Source organism: Rhinolophus sinicus, chromosome 14 (assembly GCF_057876585.1).
Source record: "Rhinolophus sinicus isolate RSI-liver-muscle chromosome 14, RSI-T2T, whole genome shotgun sequence".
NCBI classification, from domain to species: Eukaryota; Metazoa; Chordata; class Mammalia; order Chiroptera; family Rhinolophidae; genus Rhinolophus; species Rhinolophus sinicus.
The window spans coordinates 19397581-19421040 of NC_142514.1; the positions used below are offsets into that span (position 1 = coordinate 19397581).

The 23460-nt window shown below is 39.5% G+C and overlaps 1 protein-coding gene across 4 annotated transcripts; it reads left to right on the top strand.

The window, feature by feature from the left end:
* The first annotated feature begins 8696 nt into the window (after positions 1 to 8696).
* On the top strand, positions 8697 to 20116 carry MED18 (mediator complex subunit 18). 4 transcript variants are annotated; one of them, XM_088790737.1, is made up of 3 exons: positions 8697 to 8827; positions 9599 to 9740; positions 15131 to 20116. In XM_088790737.1, the coding sequence occupies exons 2-3, from the start codon at positions 9668 to 9670 to the stop codon at positions 15682 to 15684; spliced, it is 627 nt and encodes a 208-aa protein (XP_088646863.1). In that variant the 5' UTR covers positions 8697 to 8827; positions 9599 to 9667; the 3' UTR covers positions 15685 to 20116. The 4 variants fall into 4 exon arrangements, with proteins under 4 accessions (XP_088646863.1, XP_088646864.1, XP_088646866.1 ...); XM_088790738.1 differs by lacking the exon at positions 8697 to 8827 and adding an exon at positions 8849 to 9001; XM_088790740.1 differs by lacking the exon at positions 8697 to 8827 and adding an exon at positions 9020 to 9126.
* The last annotated feature ends 3344 nt before the right edge of the window (positions 20117 to 23460 follow it).

A 23460-nucleotide genomic window follows, 5' to 3' on the forward strand; every position in this document is an offset into this window, starting at 1 on the left:
CTTAGAATGTTTTTAGATTCATCTATCTTGTTGCATGTATTAGTACTTTTTTATTGCTGAGTACTATTCCATTGTGTGACTATATCACAATTTGCTTATCCATTTATCTGTTGATGGATATTTGGTTTAACTTTTTTCTTTTTTTTTAAGTAACACGTGCTCATCAAAACTTTGGAAAACAGACACAAGTGGAGGAAAAATAATCTCTAGTTTCATTAACCAAACAAAGACAATTATTGTTAGTATTAGAATGTTTTGCTTTTTTTTAGCTCTGTGCACAGAAGTTTTAGAGACTCTATATAATTAAAACCATATTGCACATATGACTTTGTAACTGGCTTTTTTAGTTGACATTATAAGCATTTTTCACATTATTTCTTTTGTAATTATTTTTAATGGTATACAATATTTTATTACTAAAATGTAGGCTCTGTCATGGGAGGGATTTAGGCCGTCTTGCTTATTCTTATATTTCAAGAGCCCAGAACAATGCCTGGCCTACAGCAGATAAACAATAAGTGTTGACTGAATTGTATGCCATAGTTTGCCTTTCTATGTCCATATAGAGACATGCCAATTCTCCTTAAAATTTTCTTTTCATTAGTTCTCTTTTTAATGTTTATGTCCTGCGTCTTCAACCAAGCTACTTGAAGGCAGTGTCTGAAAACACCTACTATATGCTAAACACATTGTATATATCATCTATACTCACTGCAACAATCCTGTCAAGTAGAAAATCTCCCTGTTTTACAGATTAAGAAACAGACACAGAGAAATTAAGTGATTAGCTCAAGACCACATACCAGTTTGTAGCTGAATCCAGATGTGACCTGTTTGTTTGTTTTTAACCCCTGTTTAACAGAGTCCAAATAACACAATAATAGTTTAAAATGTTACTGATACTTGTTACTTGTTATGTGCCAAGCGTACCAGTCAGCTCTCATAACGACCTTAGAGGGAAGTACTAATATTCTCCCCACTGGAGAGATGAGGACATGAGGTTCACAGAGGCAAAGTAACTTTCCCAAGTTTACGAGTCTAGGCAGTGATAGAATTTTAACCCAAGCAGCCGGATTCCCTGAACCATCTTAAACCCCAAGCACTAGGTGTTAACCCAGCCCTTCTGCTTCTCCACAGAGTCTCCTTGGCTGCCGTCACCTCCTCTGGGCTGTACAAAGAGTCTCCCCCAGGAAATGTTTGAGTCGATAGTGAGGATGACAGTAGATGACCCTCTGGCCCCAAAAAAGGGTTAATGATGATGAAGGGGAACAGAAACAAATGCTTTTACTTCCAAAGATACCGCATGACAGACTCACAGTTCGTGCAGTTAGGAGACTGGAAGAACACCACCTGCTCAGAAGGCCGGTATGAGGAGTAAATGAGTGCTCACAGAAAGTGCTTACCCCAGAGCTTGGTACAGTACCCAGCAAGCACACACTAAAGGGGAGATGTCAAAGAGCCTCCATCTAGGAAATGCGAGACCCAGTGGGTTAATTATCCTCAGACAGAAAACAACACTGACTTCCCCAGACAGACTTGGGAGGGGAGAAACCCAAACAGACAGTTACAGTTCAGCTAAAACAGAGCTAATCGTTAATCTTTTATGGATGCGTGTAATACATTAACTATTATACCCTATCCCCTCGAGGCACCTCAACACCTGGTCAACCAGAGACTGGGGTTGGGTTGACTGGACTAAGTGGAAAGGAGCAAATAAATAAGTCAATTACCCTTCTGCAACAGACTTTCTTAGGTCCCCGCCTGGAGATTAAGAGGATGAAATGGCTGATGCTGCCTGTCATACGGGGTGGGGAAGGGAGGTGAACTCTTGAGTCAGCAGCCAATGAAGAATAGTCGGCACAAAATAACCAGGGATGTCTTTCTTACCTGTCTCTTAGCAAACCAAACTCTTTAAGAGCAAGAATTGTATCATTTATTATTTGTCATTGGGTGTTTGCTCTTGGTGGTTACTATTAATAATGCTGCTGTCATTTTCATAATAGGGAAAAAAATCCAGAGGTGAAGAACTACTAAGGCGAGGTGTCTCTACGAATTATGAAATCAACTACCACGTTTTTTTCAACTCTAAGATGTACTTTGTGTCCATGTTTATTAGGCTTTGTCTTCTAATACATATGTACCTGTATATGGAGGTGTATCTCAATTGCCTGAAACTCTGTTATTAAGTAAATGTTGGGACTTAGACTGGATAGTGTCTAAGAATGGAGGCAGTGTAATAGTTCGGTCTCCCATTCCAGGCAAGAATTCTTCCTACCATAATCTCTGCTTCGATATTTCCACTGGAAAGGAGTTTACTTCTCAGCCAGGCAGTCCTTTCAATTACTAGACACCATCACTGTTATCAGTTGTTCCTTACATATAAAGCTGAGATCTGTCTCCCTGTAATTTCCACCTAGCATTTCTAGTCCTGTCTTCTGGAACTACACAAAATAAGTCAAATTTTTCTTAGGAGGCAAAGTAGCTTAGGACAATAAGCAAAGTCTCTGGAGGCACACACATCTGGGTTTTAATCATGACTCGACTGGTTATTGGCAAGTAACTTAACGTCTGTTCCCTCATCTATTAAGTGGGTTAAAGTACCCATTGTTGTGAGGTTCAAATGAGATAAATATGTATAAAGTATCTGGCACCTGATTCTCACTAAATGTAAGATATTCCCCTCCTCTACCTCTCCACTCTTTCCCTGTTGGCTTTGCTTTAATTTTATATATTTGAAGACAGATGTATGTTCCACCCTTCTCAAGTCTTTTCCAAATTAAACATTCCCCAGTTCCTAAACCATTCTCCTAATAATAACTCTGATTCATTGCATACCAACAACATACAGTATGTGCCAGGCAATGCCGAAGGCCTTAGAAGTTTAATAACTTGCCTAAGGCCACCTAAGGAATGGCCAGGATTCAAACCTAGATCTGTCTGGTTCTAAATCCACAGCAGTGCTATCCATTAGAAATATAATGTGAACCACATGTGTAATTTTAAATATTCTAGTAGCCACATTAAAAAAGGTGACAAGAAACAGGTGAAATTAAATTTAATAATATATTTTATTAAACCCCACATATCCAAAATATCATTTCAACATGTAATCAATATAAAAATTACAGGGATATTTCACATTCCTTTTTTCATAGTAAGTCTTCAAAATCCAATATGTATCTTACATTTATAGAATATCTCAGTTTAAACTAGACACATTTCAAGTGGTTAATAACCCCATATGGCTCATATATGCCATATTGAACAGCACATACCTACATAGAAGAAAGATTCAGTGTCCCAGCCTGTAATTTAAGGACTTAGTCCCTCCTCCACCCCGAATCCTGTGCTAGATAAATATAGGAGACCAAGAAAATTTAATAACCTCTCTGTTAACCCTTGTTCTCTACCAATCATTCTCTCAACAAAAACTTATCAAGAATCTACACTGTCAGGCATCATTCCAGGAGTTGGGGATATTGCAGTGAATAAAACAAAGCCCCTACTTTCATGGAGCTTATGGCTTCAGTAGAAGTGGACAGCGAGGGAGATAAATTAGTAAGTAGGCATTGTGTCACCTTGTCAAATGTGCTGTGAAGAAAAATATAGCAGGGTATGAAGGTCAGGGACAGGGCAGATAGTGGATTGCAATTTGAAATAGGTGGTCAGGGAGGGCTTCTCTAATAAAAATTTGAGCAGAGACCAGAAGGAAGCAAGAGAGTGAATCCTGCAGTTCAGTGGAAAAGGAGGGCTCCAGGCAGACTGTACAACAGTTACAAAAATCTGAAAATGGGATCATATATGTTGGATTGAGGTTTGCAAAACAAGTTGTTTACTAGTAGGGACGCGAGCTAGGAATATGGCTGCACATGTGTGAGACTGATAAGAGTGAAGTGAAAAACATGTTTTTGTGTGAAACTGAGCATAACAAAATTGAGTGATAAACACGTTCACCAAAACAACTTCTGGTTATCACCTAAGAAGTAAACAAGTTCAAGGAAAAGAGGATAAAAGCAGAACTCCACAGCACTACTGTGAGAAGTCCGATTGGGCGCTCCAGCTAAGACCCTCTGCAAGCAGCAAGCCTCCATACTCTGGGGCTCTCCGAAGTTCTTCCCTGCAGGACCAGCTTGCCTCAGACCCATCATGGGCCCAATCGCCTCTCCTGGACCAGGGACCTTCTCCATCTTGATTGATTCTGGGACTCGGTTCGTTATTAAATTCTATTTTGTCTTGTATAACCTTCTGTGCTTACCAGCGCATTGGCCTCTGGAGAGATATTGGTTCCCAAATAAAGCTGTGTTACTCACTCTATCTGAACCTGTGTGTCGGGACTTTATTCCCCACTCGCGTCACTAGTACCACGCAGGGACATAGGGCCCTGCCGAGGGGTTAATGGTCCCTTGACTTTCAGGAAGAGACTGAAATGTGGCGACTGCCCTTCACAACAGAGCATTCTTGACGTGTTCAAGCAGGAGTAATGGAAACAGCAGACCGTTTTTCCCCGAAACTGAAACCTAACAAGAAAATAAGCCCTAGCATGATTTTTCAGGATGACCTCCCCTGAATATAAGCCCTAATGCGTCTTTTGGAGCAAACCTTAATATAAGACCCGGTCTTTTTTTCGGGGAAACATGGTAGCTAGAGCTGAGTGGATGGGGAGTGGGCAGGCACACATGGGGATGGTTGGAATATGGTCAAAGAGGAAACGTAATGGGGGCAGATCCTGTAGGCATAATAAGGACTCTGGCTTTTACTCTGAGTAGATGACCGACAAGAACTGATAAGGAGGCTGGAGGTAATTAGGTTGAAAAGCAACAATTATATCTTGCCATAGGGCTATGCATATAGGAAGCAGCCAGTAAATGTCAGCTCATTCTTGGGAAAATGTTAGTCTGCAACACTAAGGTTGACAGCCTAGCATTGCATATAACAGAGGGGTAGATCTATCTTATTTCCAGTAAGGCCATTCTAGAAAGCTCATAAAGGAATTGTGTATAAGTACGTGTGCCTTACAATCCATGTTGATGGTCAGCTGTCCTAATGAAGACTGGCCAAAAACTGGTCCTATTCCTTTGAGCCCAATCTAGTGATTGGCTGAGAATCATTAATGCATGAACATTTCTCCTTCTTTCTGCTCTTACTTGTAATAATGGGGAAATTCGCTGTGGAGAAAGAGTCCATGAATTCAGAAGGAAGCACAGGAAAGGCATGGTGTCAGAAAGAACTGAATTTGAATTTGAGTTCTGCCATTTGCTGGCTGTTTAGCTTTAGGCAAGTCACCTTACCTCTCTGAACCTCTTTTTTTTTCCTCTGTCAAGTAGAGATGGTAATATCTACCTTTTAGCGGTATTTGGCATATTTACACATATATAGTGTAAAGTTGTTGGTGTGTAGCAACTCTTCAATAATTGGCAGCTATTGTGTGTGATGTGTTCCACAAACTTTTTGAACACTTAGTACATGTAAAGCACGCTGTTATGGACGTCAGTGTCCCCCGAAATTTGTACGTTGAAATCCTACTTCCCTATATCATTGTATTAGGAGGTGGGGCCTTTAGGAGGTGCTTAGGATTAAATGAGGTCCTGAGGGAAGTGCCCTTGTGAATGGGATTAGCGCATTTATAAGAGGCCCTGGTTTGCTTTGCTGTGCTCTTCATCATGTGAGGATACAAGAAGTCAGCAATCTATAACCCAGAAGAGGGCTAGCACCAGAACCTGACTATGCTGTCACCCTAATCTCAGACTTCCAGCCTCCAGAACTGTGAAAAATAAATTTGTGTTATTTATGAGCCACCCAGTTTATGCTGTTTTGTTATAACAGCCCAAGCTAAGACACATACATATAAAGAAAATAAATGATTCCTCCCTTCAAGATGTTTACATCCATCCGGGGGAGGGGGGTGAGATCTGCACAAAGTATATTCAATAAGACAGAATGTATTTGCTCAAATGAGAGATATCAAATATAATAATAATAGCTACCATTTATTGATTTTTTGCAATAAGCCAGGCACTATGCTGTGTTTCATAAACGTCTCATTTTATTTTTGCAACCTCTGCCTTAGAAATTTTTTTTATCTCTATTTTACAGAAAAAGGAAGCTGAGGCTCAGAGAGGGGAAGTGAATTGCCCAAGGTTGCACAGCTGTGTAGTGGCAGAGGACAGATGTGAGCCCAGTTCTAAGCTCCAGACCTCACATCCTTATCAGAGAAACTCATCCCTTTAATTCCTAGGCCTTATCCAAATTTTACCATATTATTCACCCATTTCCTGTATATATACATATATATATATATATATATTTTTATTATTATTTTAATTTAACCCTACTACACAATGCCAACTGAAATTTGAGTAAATACTTTGGTGCCTCAAAGAACCCATAATTCACTAAATTTTCCATTCTGGTTAGTGTCTATATAGGAAAAGAGAGGCCCAGCAATTTTACAACCTCCTCCAGTCATTACAGCACTAACTTGTCATTCTGCCCAATATTGTGAACCACCAGGCTTATCAGGAGGTACATCCTAAGCCCTGGGGTATATGCAGCTCAAATAACTGTCAGAATTCTATACAAGTTTCAGTTCTTACCCATCTTCTCGTCCTATTCTGTATACTCTTTCAGGGTAATCTCATTTATTCTCATGACTTTAGCTACTGTTTTTGAAGCTCTGACTCTGAAATCTGTACCTCTAGCCCAGCTCTCTCTCCCCTGCACATCGGCTGGGCACTGCCACTTGGGTGTTCCTGAAACACCTCATGCTTATTGTATCTACATATGAACTCGTCTTTCCTGCCTCACCTACATGACTTTGTGTTTCTTAGCTCAGAAAAAAGCAATACCATGGCATCCAAGGTAGAAATTTAGACATTTGTGACTCCCTCTCGCTGTCTTTACCTCTGTTTACTTATCAAATGATTCTTTTATATTTTTAAAATCTGTCTTTTCTTCTGCAATTATCTCTCATTTGGAGTTGTGCCAAAGCTCCTAACTGGTCTTATTTCTCCAGGCCCTGCTTTCCGAAGCTTTTCTCCACATTGCAGCCAGAGTGATCTCTTTAAAGCTCACACCTCTACTTTAGTCTGATGTGAAAAATCCTCCAGAATCTGGGCCCAACTCCTCCAGACTCATTTCTCATCCCTCCTAACCTCAGATTTTGTATCCTAATTCTATTGAACTCAATGACCTTTTGTACATGTTGTTCCCACTACCTAGAATTCCCTTTCCTCCATTCTTTATCTGGCTGACACCTACCGTGTATCCCCGAAAACAAGACCTAACCGGAAAATAAGCCCTAGCATGATTTTTCAGGATGACATCCCCTGAACATAAGCCCTAACGTGTCTTTTGGAGCAAAAATTAATTAATATAAGACCCGGTCTTATTTTGGGGGAAACACGGTATTGTTCTTTCAGGTTACTTTGGGCATTAATTACTTTTTAAAAAAATAAATTTTATTGGGAAATATTGGGGGACAGTGTGTTTCTCCAGGCCCCATTAGCTCCAAGTCGTTGTCCTTCAATCTAGTTGTGGAGGGCGCAGCTCAGCTCCAACTCCAGTCGTGATTTTCAATCTTTAGTTGCAGGGGACACAGCCCACCATACAAACCAGCAACCTTAAGAGCTCACGCTCTAACCAACTGAGCCATCCGGCCACCCCAGCATTAATTACCTTTTCCAGGAATCCTTCCCTGATGCCCCCAAGATGAATCAAGCAAACTGATTGTTTCCCAAGCAGCTGAGCTATTTATATTCCATTATCCTATTAAATCGAATCACATGGTACTGTCTCCGTTTAAGTCTGATTGCCACAACTTGCCCATAAACTCTTCTGAGGGCAGAGATAAAGTCAACAACAGTTAACCGAATGTCTAGAACACAATCGACTTTTAAGAAATATTCAATTTTTAAAAATGAATGAATGGACAGTAGTATAGATTACAGTGGGGGAGCTAGAGCTAGAAGTGTCCGTTTAATGTAATAATTTAAGAGTGTGGGCTCTGAAATCAGCAGCTTAGATTTGTATTCCTGCTTCTCCACTCCCTTGCACGTTTAACTTCTTGCCTATGTCTCCCCATCTGTAAAATTACAGTAATACTTGGCTCCTAGGGCTGCTGTGAAAATCCAAATTTGAAATTTTGGTATTTTGTTCGTTAAGGGTTTTTTGGTATTAAATTTGTAAAATGTTGCATTAAAGTATTATTTTCTTAGTTACTGAGGTTTTTGGTGTCCCCTTAAATTTTTTGCTCCAGGAGAGTGCTTCATTCACTTGACTCTAGTCCCCACTTTGTCCGCCCCCTCCTATCTGCTTGACACAGAAGCAGCGTTCAATAAATACTCGTTGAATTTACTTAACACTCTGTATTTTTAAATTGAAGTTAAAATATACACAGTAAAGTGAACAAATATTAAGTGTACTGTTGAGCTCTTTAATTGTTCAGAACATTATGCTAAGCAGTAAATGTCTTTTCTTTTCCCCTTCAGGTACCCAACAAAAAGTCTTTGTTTTAGAAATAAGTCTCTTTATTCTGCAGCTCCCTTTCCCGGGCTCTCCCCCCCCCCCCCCCCCCCCCGTCAGTTCCAAGAGATTTCCTAAACAAAAACATCTCCAGGTCGTGGAACTTGAAAAAAAAAAAAATTTCCTGGAGGCAGCCTATGACGTCAAGGTTCTCCCCACACCCCGTAACTCCCAGAAGAACGCTTCCCCGGAGGCCGCCATCTTCCATACAGCAGTGTCGCGTCTTGCGCATGCGCTGCTGCTCGCCGGGCAAAGCGCGATTTCAAGCCCTGTCGGTTCCCTTAGGCTGCGCGGCGGCGGTGTGGAGGTTGGTACTACGTCGGCTTCTTGGCCGGAAGCGAGAAGAGGAGGAAGGAGTGTTGCATTGTCCAGGGGGTTTGAACTTTAAGGCTGGGGGTTAATTGTCGCTCATAAGCTTAGAAGTGCTTGGGTAGATATAATTCCCCGGTTTATGAGAAGAGGCTAGAGCGCGCACGGAGGTGTAAGTGGTCACGTGTTCTCGATGCTGGTGTAGGAGGACCTAAACCATCATCGTAACTTCACGCTTCCGCCTGGCTCGCTTTAAAAGCCGTTTTCAGAGAGGCGGAACGCCCGGGTTTCGTTCTGGTGCGCGCTCTGCTACCAATTTGCTGTGTCCTTGGGCTCTTCTCTGGTGCTCAATATCCTTCCTTATCTATATATTGAAGGACAGGCAAGTCCCTTAGTCACCATTCAGCTTTTCTGAGTATTATTACATGTCCATTATGTCATCTGAGCCAGAAAGGCTTGGGGGTTAAATATCGTTGACCCCATTTTACAAGGAAGACATTGAGTCCCAGGGTGAGAGGTTTGATGACTTCTTCGAGATTGAACAGAACATTTGTAAAGATTGCAGACCTTGAGAGTAGAAAATTGTGCTCTAACTCCGTGGTCGGGTTTCCTTTGTGTATTTCTATATCATTAGTTCCTGAAACGCCTATAGCAGTTACTCAAAAAGTTTTGAATGAACCCATGAATCTTTCGATGTTAAGGCCAATGACACAAGCAGATCTGGTGTCTTTACCTCTCTGATGTACTAAGTTGTGTAACTCTTCTCCAGGTGTATCCTGTGCTTTACTTGATTGGGGACTCGGAATCCAGTCTAAGTTCTTCAACTTAATTAGACACCATGGAGGCACCTCCGGTCACCATGATGCCTGTCACTGGGGGCACCATTAACATGATGGAGTACCTGCTGCAGGGTAAGTGAACCTGAGCGCTTGGATTACCTTTTTTCCTCTTTTCTGTTCAGCTTCTGTGGAGATGAGAGCCTGTTAGGCAAAAGCAGCCTGTGTAACTTCGGGCACCCAACAGACTTTTGAAAAACATTTTTACTTTTATTTATAGTCACAAACGCATAACGTTAAATTTACCATCTTAAACATTTTCACATCTACAGTTCAGCAGTGTTACGTATATTCACGTTGTTGTATAGATGCTCTCTAGAACTTTTTCATCTTGCAAAACTGCAACACTATACCCATTAAACACTTAATTCCCCTCCCTCCCACCCGCAGACCTTGGCAACCACCTTTCTACTTTCTGTTTTTGATTTTGACTACTTTAGATACCTCCTATGAGTGGAATCAGAACTTTTGTCTTTTTATGAAGGCTTATTTCACTTAGTCTCAAGTCATCCATATTGTAGTAAGTGACAGGATCCCCTTCTTTAAGGCTGAATAATATTCTATGTTATTCTATATACCACATTTCTTTAGCTATACATCTGTTGATGGACATTTGGATTGCTTCTACCTCTTGGTTATTGTGAATAATGCTGTAATCAACATGCGTGTGCAAATATCTCTCCAAGATCCTGCTTTGAATTCTTTTGGATATATACCCAGAAGTGGGATTGCTAGATCATAGGGTAATTCTATGATACTCTTATTAGTTAGCTCCATCTTATAGATCAGGAAACAGGTAAAGTAACTTGCCCAGAGGAGAAAACTCGAGACCCAGAAAGGTTAATGATTTTCAGAAGGTCATATAATGTTTAGTGAAAGAGTTTAGGCTTTAATTCAGATCATTCATTTAGTAACTTCATATGAACAAAATAGGGTTATTAATTTTCACTCCTCAAGCTGCTCCTCTTTCGGTCTTTCCCATTTCAGTAAGAGCCACTGTCATTCACCAGTTGCTTGAGCCAAGCATTCAGGAGTCAATCTCCATTTTTTCTTTTATCCTACATCTTGTATATCTCTAAGTCCTATTAATTTTACTTCCAAAATATATTTTAAATGTGTCTTTTCTCCACCTGCAGTACCACACCCTGGTTTATCATCCCTGAACTATTTTAGCAATCTCTTACTTATTACATTTTGATGTAATTATTACTTATTACTTTTGATCATCTCTTCTCACACAAAAGCTAGTCATCTTTTATAAAACTTGTTTTATTATTAAAAAATTCGAACCTATAGAAAATAGAGACTATATAGTAGACACTACATTTCCATCATCTAGATTTCAATTTCTATAATTTTGCCATATTTGTTTCATCTTTTTTCTTCTGCTGTTTTTAAAGAAAATTTCAGACCTCATAACATTTTATCCCTGGACACATCAGAATACATCTCTTAAAAAAAAGTATATTTTTCTTCATAACCCCGATACCATCATTATTATCTTAAAAAATTAATAATATGTTTTTAATACCATCTAATACCTAGTCTATATTCAAAAATGTCCCCCTAATTGTCCCAAAAATGTGATTTGTAACCAGGATGCAATCAGGTTTAATGCATTATGTTTGATAATTGTGTCTTTTATGTCTTTTAATTTGGACCAGTCTACCCTTGCCCCCACTTTTTTCCCCCCATGACTGTGTCTTGGTGAAGAGTCCATCAGTTTTCCTGGAATGATTTATTTTTATTTTTATTTATATTGGGGAACAGTGTGTTTTTCCAGGACCCATCAGCTCCATGTCAAGTTGTTTTCAAGTCATTGTTTTCGATATAGTTGTGGAGGGTGCAGCTTACTGGCCCATGTGGGAATTGAACCTGCGGCCTTGGTGTTAATGAGCACCACTCTCTAACTCCTGAGCCAATAGGCTGCCCTAGAATGATCTTTTTAAAATGTAAATCTATTCATGTCTTTCCCTATTGTGTGGAGAATAAAATGTGGAACTGATAGACTGGACTGAGTCCCCAAGGCTGTGGAATAAAATACAGCCTTTACCATGGACTATATGTAAGGCCTGCAGGCTTTGGCCCGTGACAAATCCTCATTTCATTATCATCTGCCATCTCACTCACTACACTTCAGCCGCACTGATAGCCTTTCATTTCCTTAAGTTCCTCAGGCCCTTTTCTGCTTCTGTGCTTTTGCACTTGATGATCCCTCTGCCGCAATACCTTTTTCAAATAAACACCTTATTTTTATCCTGGCCTCAGCTCAGTTGTCATTCCCTTAGAGAGATCTCTCACTACTCCAACCCCTCAGGGAGGTGTCTTTTCTCCACCCCCACCAGTTGCTCTCTATCCCATCTCTCTTTTACTTCTTTGTATATCAGTTTATATGTTTACTTATTTATTTTTTGTTTTCCCCCCCACTAAACTGTAGTTTCTGTGAGGGCAAGCCCCCTACTTCCTAGCATAGCCTGGCAAAGCATTCAGTGCGTATACTTTGAATGAACCAACACTTACAAAGCTAATCAAATGTTTGAAGAATGAACAAACATATATATATATATGTATTTTAAAGATTTTATTGGGGAAAGGGAACAGGACTTTATTGGGGAACTTCTAGGACTTTTTTCCAAGTCAAGTTGTCCCTTCAACCTTAGCTGTGGAGGGTGCCATTCAGCTTCAAGTTGTTGTCCTTTCAGTCTTAGTTGTGGAGGGCGCAGCTCAGCTCCAGGTCCAGTTGCCGTTGCTAGTTGCAGGGGGCACAGCCTACCATCTCTTGCGGGAGTCGAGGAATGACACCTGTGTTCCAACCAACAACTGAGCCGTCCGGGAGGCAGCTCAGCTCAAGGTGCCGTGTTCAATCTTAGTTGCAGGGGACAGAGCCCACCATCCCTTGCGGGACTCGAGGAATTGAACTGGCAACCTTGTGGTTGAGAGCCCACTGGCCCATGTGGGAATCGAACCGGCAGCCTTCGGAGTTAGGAGCAGGGAGCTCTAACCGCCTGAGCCACCGGGCCGGCCCAACAAACATTTTTGATACTGTCCTAAATGTATGATACAATGTATCAAATGTAGGACCCATTTCCTGCTCCCATGATCTTCTTTCCTATGATTATTGAGACTTAACCTGTTGCTTTTCCTTCAACATTACCCATTTCCAAAAATTTAGTCAAGCGAGTCCTCCTATCAATGTTTTCCACAGTTACGATAATATACTCTATTTACTTTATTACTCTATTAACAGATGTATACAATAAATATTTGAATGTTCCTACCATTGGAGTATCAGAAATGGAGGAAGAAAGATAACAAAATCAATCCATAATTAATATATTGAAGGATGACTAAAAAATAGAGGTGGTAATGCTAAAGAAAAATAAAGCAGGGAAGTGGAAAGAAATTGAAGGAAAATACACTATTTTAGGGTGATCAGAAAGACCTCTCTAATAAAATAACACTTGAGAAAACATCTAAAGAAAGTCATGAAATGAGGTATGCAGATATCTGAGAGAAGAATATTCTAAGTATAGGGACTAAAGGATGGGGCTCTCAAGAGAAATACTTTGTCAGATACTTGGCATTTTCAGGAAATAGCAGGAAGATCGCTGTAGCTGGAGAGCGTGACCTAGGGGGGATAGTGAGAGGAAATGATGTTGGAGAGGTAGCAGAGACCACAATCTAGAGGGCCTTATAGACGATGGAAAAGACTTTGGGATTTATTCTGAATGGCGTGGGAAGCCATTGGAGGGTTCTGAGCAGAGGAATGTCATTATCTACCTTTTGTTCTAAAAAGACCACTTGGCAGTTGTATGGAGAAGAGAGGGGCAAGGGTAGAAGCAGGGTATTGCAAAGACCAGTCAAGAAATGAAGGAGACTTGGAGTACGTGGAAGTGGCTGAGGGAGTGAGAAGTGGTTGGATTCTGCATATATTTAAAAATTTTTGATTGGGGGCCGGCCCGGTGGCTCAGGCGGTTAGAGCTCCGTGCTCCTAACTCCGAAGGCTGCCGGTTCGATTCCCACATGGGCCAGTGGGCTCTCAACCAGGTTGCCAGTTCAATTCCTCGACTCCCTCAAGGGAGGGTGGGCAGCGCCCCCTGCAACTAAAATTGAACACGGCACCTTGAGCTGAGCTGCCGCTGAGCTCCTGGATGGCTCAGTTGGTTGGAGCCTGTCCTCTCAACCACAAGGTTGCCGGTTCGACTCCCGCAAGGGATGGTGGGCTGTGCCCCCTGCAACTAGCAACGGCAACTGGACCTGGAGCTGAGCTGCACCCTCCACAACTAAGACTGAAAGAACAACAACTTGAAGCTGAACAGAACCCCCCACAACTAAGATTGAAAGGACAACAATTTGACCATTGTTCCCCAATAAAGTCCTGTTCCCCTTCCCCAATAAAATCTTTAAAAAAAAAAAAAAAAAAAAAATTTTTTGATTGGATGTAGGATATGGGAGAAAGAAGGGAGTTGAAGATGATTCTGTGGGTTTTGGCTTGGGCCAAACTCTATTTCCAAATAGAGAGTTGCCATTTACTCTGATGGGGAATACTGCAGGAGGAATAAGATTCCAATAAGGAATAAGATTTTCAACAGTTTGATATTGAACATATCTAGATGAAGGTGTGTGTTAGGCATCCAAATGGAGAAGTTGAGTGGACAGTTGGATTGAGTGGATAGTTAGATGTATGAGTCTGTAGTTCATGAGATACCAACGTGGGAGTCCTTAGGACATAAATGATATTTAAAGCCGTAGGACCTAGTTAGGTCACCTAGGGAGGCGAGATTGTTGCTAGAGAAGAATAGCAGAGTCCTAGGAGCCTCCAATATTTTGGGAAGATAAGGAAGACCCAGCAAAGAAGACTTAAAAGAAATGATCAGTGAGATAGGTGAAGAACCAAGAGAAAGTTGTGTCCCAGAGGCGAAGGGAAGAATAGATTTGAAAGTAGGTATGATCTGTCCCAACTATGTCAAATGCTGCCAGGAGGATGAATGAGAACAAAAATCAGTATATTTCTATGAAGCAGTTAATTCTCTTTTACTTAAATATATTACATAGCAAGGAAATGTTATATTTCTCCTATAAATAGAAAACCTGTTTGCTGGAAATGAAGATAATTTTGAAAATAAATGACAACAAAACAGTATTACTACATTCTAGATAGATTCTGTTACCTGTTAAAGGTGCTGGGCCCAAAGCTTGTTGGAGGTGAGCATTGTTACAGAAGGCCTAAAGACTTTTTAGTACCAAATAAGACAATGCAAAAAATCGAAAAGGGATTAACTTTCTCATAATGTTACCTAATACCTTGGCAGTATAACCCCTCTAAAATCTCATTTATTGGGCCTGTGCTTCACAAAACACTACACTAAATTGTTTGGGTTTTTCACTTATTGTTTTCAATCTTTTGCTAATTCCATCACCCAAAATGAAAGCTGGGACTCAGTAGTGCTTTTTCCTTTCCTCAGGAAGTGTTTTAGATCACAGTTTGGAAAGCCTCATCCACCGCCTCCGTGGTTTGTGCGACAACATGGAACCTGAGACTTTCCTTGACCATGAGATGGTTTTCCTCCTTAAGGGCCAGCAGGCGAGTCCTTTTGTTCTAAGGGCCCGGCGCTCTATGGATAGGGCAGGGGCACCCTGGCATCTGCGCTACCTGGGACAGCCTGAAATGGGAGACAAGAACCGCCATGCGCTGGTGCGAAACTGCGTGGACATTGCGACATCGGAGAACCTCACTGACTTCCTGATGGAAATGGGCTTCCGCATGGACCATGAGTTTGTTGCCAAGGGACACCTGTTCCGGAAGGGCATCATGAAGATTATGGTGTACAAGATCTTCCGCATCCTGGTGCCAGGGAACACAGACAGCACCGAGGCCCTGTCGCTCTCCTATCTGGTGGAATTAAGTGTTGTTGCACCAGCTGGGCAGGACATGGTCTCTGATGACATGCGGAACTTTGCGGAGCAGTTGAAACCTCTGGTTCACCTCGAGAAAATAGACCCCAAAAGGCTCATGTGACTAAGACAGTCTGTCCACCATTGGGGTCTGTCGTCACCTGTTACAAAAAAGAAGACTTTATAAATGCCGCATTTCACTACTACCAGCCAGGCATTCTTCCCTCAGGAAGGATGATAGTGAAAACTTTGTTCTTTGCACTGGTTTTCTCATGTGGCAAGTACATCAAAGGCTCAGGAAAACATGGAGAAATCAATATAATCCTTCTGCATAGAGAAGGGAAATGGGAATAAATTAGCCTTTGGAAAGAAAAATCTCTTAATTGTTTTACCCTTGGTACATAAGATATGTAAAAGAAGACTGTGAGCTCATACTATGTGGTAATAAAAGCTATGAAGAGAAATGTGTGTATTTCTGACTCTACCCAATTACCCTGCTAATTTGGGATGGATTCATTACCAACTGGAACAAAAAATGAAATTTTTGTTTGAATTTTGATAGAAGTGATAGCTTTTACCTTTCATAAAAGTAGCATGTGTTTGTTGTTGAAAAAATTTTAAAATACAGACAAAAATAAGAAAAATAATCTGTAATCCTATTCAAAGAGATGTACTATTTTATCCTAGTCTTTATTTTTGTAAATTTATGTATGTGAGATATACTTGTAAAAATATTATGTATATACTCGTTTGTAACCTTTTTTGTTTAATTTACTATTAACATCTTTCTAGGACATTAGGCTACAATGCTGTAAAAACAAAAAACTCGTTTATTGAGTTCTTAGTATATGGGTGCTATCCTAAGTGTTTTAGGTATGTTAATTGAATCCTCACAGCAGACCCATTTTATAAACAGGGAAACTGAAGTGCAGAGAGATCAATTCACTTTCCCTGGGCTATACAGCTGCTAATTAGCAGAGTCTGTGTTTAAATATTGAGAATTGTAATTGCTATTGGTAACCATCATAAGGCTTTTCCATAATTTAATTGATTCCTCTATTTTGGGATTTTCAGTTTAATCTCAATTGTTTGCTTTTATAAACAAGCCTGCAATGCCAGTGCTTTTATTTAAATCTTTATTGACATCTATGATTATTCTTCAGAATAAATTCTAGGGAACTGCTGAGTCAAAGAATATGCACTATTTTAAGACTTCCCACGCATTACCAAATGCCTTCCAGAAATGTCCCAGTTTTCAACACTCCTACCAGCTATAACTGAGGTTTCCAACACTGTTGTCAAAACAGTGTGACCATGAAATCTTGTTTTTCCCCCATCATGATCAAGGGTAACTAGTTTTAATTTTCTTTTTAAAGTATTCGTCAGCGAGGTTTAAATTTTTTATATGTTTATTGCACGTTTTTATGTAAATTACCTTTTCTTCATTGTTCATCTTTTCTTTATTAATTTGTAAGGAGCTTCTACATAATTCTTCCTATTTTCCATTTGACTTTTAATGGATTTGTTCAAAGTAACAGTTCTTAGTGGGATAAATATTGATCGTTTTAATACTTCCAGAGTTTTTAACACACTGGTGTGAGTTTGCCTTGCTAAAAACTGTAGGTTACTTCAATTTTTCATCTTTTTTCTGGAACCTCCACTTAGATCTTAACACCCCAGTTGAGCTACATCTAGACAAATCACAATTCTCTTTGGAGCTCAGTTTGTCACTCGAAAGATGACAATACTATTAGGATGCTCTGGGCTACAAGTAACAGAAAATAAATCCAAAGCTGCCTTAAATAGTAAGGATGGTATTATCTTACCTAATCATAAGTTCTAAGGTGAGGGGGCTGCCAAGTTGGTTATTTGGTCATTTCTCTGGGTCTGGGATCCTTTTCTTGGCTTTCCCCTGAATGTTTTCAAGATAGCTTTTACCCCTCAGTTGCAGATTGCATAAATGGGTAAATCTTGTTCCTCATTTCACAGCATATCAACATAATGATTCAAGAAAGCCTCTTTCTTGTTTTGTAGTCTTCCCCTTTATTCCTAAACTCGATTCTCATTCCCTCTATGCTGTAGGCAGCCACTCATATGTTCCATGTACGAGTAAGTCTTTGCTGCCTGTCTTACAAAATACGTAGTTACATGAATATGTTCAATTCACATAAGTGTTATTGTGCTATAAATGTTCCTTTTCTTTTTAAAAGTAACATTGCTTTTGTGATATGCTCTTGTTGCTTTATAGAAACCTAACTCATAACTTCCAATATGCATATGTTGTCATATTAACAGGAATATTAACACTTAAATAGTGCTGAACTCTGGCAGGTGCTTTCAGTGTTTTAATTCATGTACTTCTCACAACCACCATGTAAGGTAATTACTACTCCCATTTTCTAGATGACAGTGAGACACAGAGAGGTTACTCAGATTTTCTACTTCCATTCTTCAAAGGCAGAACTAATAAATGATGGAGACTAAATTTCAACGCAGACAGTCTAGCTCCAGAAACCAGGCACATAACCACTGTGCATCTGACACGTTTTACTCATTCAGTCACTTGATTAAAACCTAGATGCCTTCACCTCTCTATTATCATAAAATACTAAAATAAGCAAATTTGTAAATTGATAAGGAATATTCCTCTGAGCCACATATCTATGGGTATGTTCAATTTTGCCAAATATTGCCAGATTGCTTTTCAGAATAGCTGCACTATATACATTCCAACAGCCAGTGCACAAGAAGTCATTCACATCCTCACCGACTTGGGTGTTAACCCATCTTTCTAGTTTTCCCCAATTTGATAGATGGAAAGTGGCAGCTCTTGATTTTTTTTGTTTGTTTGTTTTTATTGTAGCATAACTGACATACAATATTATATTGGTTTCAGGTGTAGAACGTCATGACTTGGTATTTGTATACATTGCACAGTGATCCCCATGATGAGTCTAGTTACCCTCTGTTACCAAGCAAAGTTAATATAATATTATTGACTATAGTCCCCATGCTGTACATTATTATATCCTCGTGATTTATTTGTTTTAAAACTGGAAGTTTGTACCTCTTGATCCCCTTCACCCATTTCACCCACCGACATAACTCTTAGTTGTTTTGATTTGCATTTCTCTGATTATAATTACATTTGAGCACTTTTCTTCATGTGCTTTTTTATATACAAAATTGTATAGACTACCTAGTATGTGAAACTATATATCTTTTGTCTTTTTCTAATTGCTTTCCTGTCATATTGATTAGTAGGAATCCTTTGTAGATTCTAGACATGCATCCTGTTAGTTTTAAACATGGTAAATACCTTCTCCCAGTATCTATTATTATCTATATCCTTTGCCTATTTTTTCTATTTGATTTCCTGTCTTGTTGGTTTGTAGGAATTGTGTATATTCTAGACATTATTCCTTGTTTGTTTTAAACATTGCTGATACCTTCTCCCATTCTGTCACCTTCCTGTTAACTTTGTGATGTCATTAATTAAGCAGATGTCCTAAATTTTGGCCTTCTGATTTAGAGTCTTTTTGTTTAGGAAGTCTTTATCCCTAGGTAACAGATTTTCCTATATTAGTTTTATAGTTTTAACTTTAACATTTCAGTCTTTAATCCATCTGGAGTCCACCTTTAACATAGTTTCAAGTAAAAATCGAGCTTTTTTTCTCCACATGGCGAATTAGATTTTTTTGTCACTATCTGAAAAACAATCCAGTGCTTTGTGATACCACCTTTATCACATATTAGGTGCCCGTGTATGTACTTTATTTCTAAGCTCTCCATTCTATTTCATTGGTCTTCTTCTTTGTTATGGTGCCAGCTACACAATGTTTTTTATTACTGTGGCTCTGTGGTAAAGCCAGTTCTACCAGTAAGGCAAGTATCCCTACTTTTATTTCCCCCTCAAAATAGACTTAGCTTTCATAGACCTTTATTCTTTCATATTCATTTTAGAGTAAATTTTAGTTTCTCAACATTACTACTAGCATTTTTATTGGAATTTCATTGAAAAGGTATAGCTTAATTGCGGGGAGAACTGACATCTCTGACTGAAACACTGCCTCCCCAGAATTCAATGTGGTAGGCTTCCTTCACCTCTAACATGTCAGAGAAACCTTCCCTGACCATCCTAAAGTAAGTAGCACACTCACTCCCCATTACTATCTTATTTAATCTTTTTCATAGCATTTATTGCTGAGCAACTTTATTTATTCACTGCTTCTCTACCAGAATATCAGATTCATGAGGATAGGTGCTTTGTTTTGTTCTCTGTTATATCCCTAGTACCCAAAACAATGCTTGGCCTATGTTAGTCACTCTGAATATTTGTTTAACGAATAAATTCTTTACACTACTGAGGTTATCCCAATTACGACATTTATTCTGGTTTTCTTATGTCCCTTAATTGACTTTAAATATTTTTTTGGATGAACTTCTTAGGCATTGAATTTTGACCAGTTACTACATGCCAGGAGTCAGCAAATTATGTACCTGTGCATGTCAGCCTGTTGTCTGTGTTGGTAAATAAAGTTTTATTGGAATATCCACATTCACTCATTTAAATATTGTCTATGGCTGCGTTTGTACTACAATGAACAGAGCTGAGTGGCTGCAACAGAGACCACGCGCCCGCCAAGTAGAAACTTTACTGGCTGGTCCTTTACAGAAAAAGTTCGCTGATCCTTACTATTTACTATCATTTAGCTGCTATTATAGATTACGTTATATTTTAATTACATTTTAAGATAGTTATTCCTGGTATAGAAGGACACTATTGATTTTTTTTTTTTTTTAAATTAAATTTATTGGGGTGACAATTGTTAGTAAAATTACATAGATTTCAGGTGTACAATTCTGTATTACATCATCTATAAATCCCATTGTATGTTCATCACCCTGAGTCAGTTCTTCCATCACCATATATTCGGACACTATTGATTTTTGTCAAATGATTTCTATTCTTGCAAACTTGATTAACAACTCTTATGTAGTTCTGATAGTTTGCCTGCTGATTATGTTGTGTTTTCCATACAGACTGTCATGTCATTGGCAAGAGTGGCAAATAGAAAGCGTACATACCTCTTTCACCTGTTTCTTGTTTGAAAGAATTGGGCAGACTCTCAAATACTCTAGATAACACTAGTGGTCATACTGAGCGTCCACGACTTCGTTCTGATCTTAATGCTATTGCATCAAGTTTCTCTATTAAGTATGAAAAAAAAATCATGTGCTTTTTTTACCCTTTGGTCCATTAATGTGGTGAATTATATTGACATTTTCTGTTGTTGGGCCATCCTTGTATTCCTGGGATAATTCCTATGTATCATGATATTATTATCTTTTAAATACACTGTTGGATTTGAGTGCCTATTATTTTGTTTAGGATATCTGTGTTGTGGACTACCTTAATTGCCATCCAGAGATGTATGCAGTGTGACCACTCCCTGTTTTTCCAACTTCTCTGCTAGAATTACAATCTAAGCACTGTGCTAGATGCTGGGTTACAGCAATGGCTAAGATACAGTCCCTGTCTTTGATAGCTCCCATTATAGTGGCAGAAACAGACATCTATATAGTTTGTGTAGTCGGAAAACCTATGCGAACAATGGGCTCCTTCCCAAAACAAATGAATTTTCAGCACTGACCAAGCAGGTTTGCTTCTCTTTCTTTGGATACACCTCAGTACTCTTGCTTATGTATTAATCTTTCTTGATACTATTTCACCTTTGCCTTCCCACTCATTTCTGCCTATGTGACTCCTACACAACAAAAAAGCAAGATCAAACAATGGAAAGCATGCCACATAGTGGTTAAGAGCTCAGGCTTGAGAGACAAATAGGTTCCAATTCTAGCCATACCATTTATTAGCTATGTGACCTTGGACATATTGCATCAACTCCTAAAGAATTGATTTCCTCATCTGTCAAATTGAGAATAATAATACCTTCATCATGTAGAAGATATGATGAACTAACCTGTGTGAAGGTTTTCGACACAGGGCCTGACAAGTCCCCAGGATTTTCCCTTTCTGTCCTTCTGCAATTATTCCTGGAACACAAGAAGGTCACGAAGTCTCTTTCCTCTGACCTCCGACATTTGATGGTAGCTAAGTGGCATCACTTGTTTCACATTTCATCATGTTCCCTGTACAGTAATTCTTTATCTCTTGGCTTCTAGAGCCACTATTTAACAGCTGTTTGTGTCTTGGACCAATTATTTAAACTCTCAGAATGTCTATTTTCTCATCTGTAAAACAATCATTGCAATACCTACTTCATAGAGTTGTCATATGAATTATTAATAAATGATCATAGAGACCTAGCAGAGTGCTAGCAGAGTACTTAATACTTGTCAGCTGTTTTCAATTTTAGTATTATTAACAAGACTGTATGCTTCTTAAGGAAGGAAAGAGCACAGATCCTGGAGTCTTGAGTTCAAACTGAACACCACAGGTTTGTTGCTCCAGGCCTAGAGGGAACATCTCTCTAGGCCTTTGTTTTCTTATCTACAAAATGGGGATGATAATAGAACTCAGTTCCTAGAGGTTGTTGTAGGGATTAAATGAGATAATCAACTCATTTAGTATAGTACCTGGCATAAATATTGATTTATTGATCAATTGTTATGTGCCAGGTAATGTGCTAAATATTTTATTTAACATTGTTCTAAATATTTTATTTCTGTGAACCCCATAACCCCTGACTAGCTTAGTGCTACTCATATAATAACTTATCAAATATTCATTGAATGAATGAGTGAGTGAATTCGTGAGTGCTGAGCTGTAGACCACAAGAATCTTGCCTATGTAAGCGGGTTTGTACCAGGTTAACACTCCTCATTCCTCTGTGATGAGTTGTGTGTAAGCCATGAAATTCAGCATCTGAGAAAAAAAGCTGGAAAAAATTACGGAAAGGGAAAGTTTTTATACCCTGGCCTTTTTCTTTTTTTTTTTTTAGGAGGGTGCAGCTCACAGTGGTCTATGCAGGGATTGAACCAGCGACTTTGGTGTTATACCAACTGAGTTAACTAGTCACCCTACCCTGGCTTTTGTACTCTAGAGAAATCACTCATTCTTCTTTTTTTTTTTTTAAGATTTTATTGGGGAAGGGGAACAGGACTTTATTGGGGAACAGTGTACTTCCAGGACTTTTTTCCAAGTAACGTTGTCCTTTCAATCTTAGTTGTGGAGGGTGTTGTTCAGGCTTCAAGTTGTTGTCCTTTCAGTCTTAGTTGTGGAGGGTGCAGCTCAGCTCTAGGTCCAGTTGCCATTGCTAGTTGCAGGGGGCACAGCCCACCATCACTTACGGGAGTCGAGGAATCGAACTGGCAACCTTGTGGTTGAGACGATGCACTCCAACCAACTGAGCCAACCAACTGAGCCATCCGGGAGGCAGCTCAGATCAAGGTGCAGTGTTCAATCTTAGTTGCAGGGGGCGGAGCCCACCGTCCCTTGCGGGACTGGAGGAATTGAACTGGCAGCCTTGTGGTTGAGAGCCCACTGGGCCCATGTGGGAATCGAACCGGCAACCTTCTGAGATAGGAGCACGGAGCTCCAACAGCCTGAGCCACTGGGCCAGCCCTCACTCATTCTTTAGTGCTGTTATTTATTTATCAGAACTGATAAAATGAATTTTTAAAAGTTGCTGTAGGGAAGTGTTAAAATTTACAACATTCAAGGTCATGGAGAACATGGAGAAAAGAACACCTTTTTTGGAGGAAATAAAAATCGATGCAGCTGTGTTTGAGGGCATTTAGCCTAAGGAAATAATTAAGGAAGCACAAAGGTATAGCATAAGGTTTGTCATCCTAGTGATGGGTATAATAGCAAAAATTGGAAATAATCTAGATGTCTCATAAAAGGAGATGGAATAAAGAAATGATACTTGATCCA

What these genes read in the sequence shown, in the direction of transcription:
- MED18 (XM_088790737.1), top strand. Translation starts at nt 9,668, where the DNA reads ATGGAGGCACCTCCGGTCACCATGATGCCTGTCACTGGGGGCACCATT. An exon ending in GATGGAGTACCTGCTGCAGG is followed by an intron (nt 9,741 to 15,130) that starts GTAAGTGAACCT and finishes TCCTTTCCTCAG; the next exon opens with GAAGTGTTTTAGATCACAGT.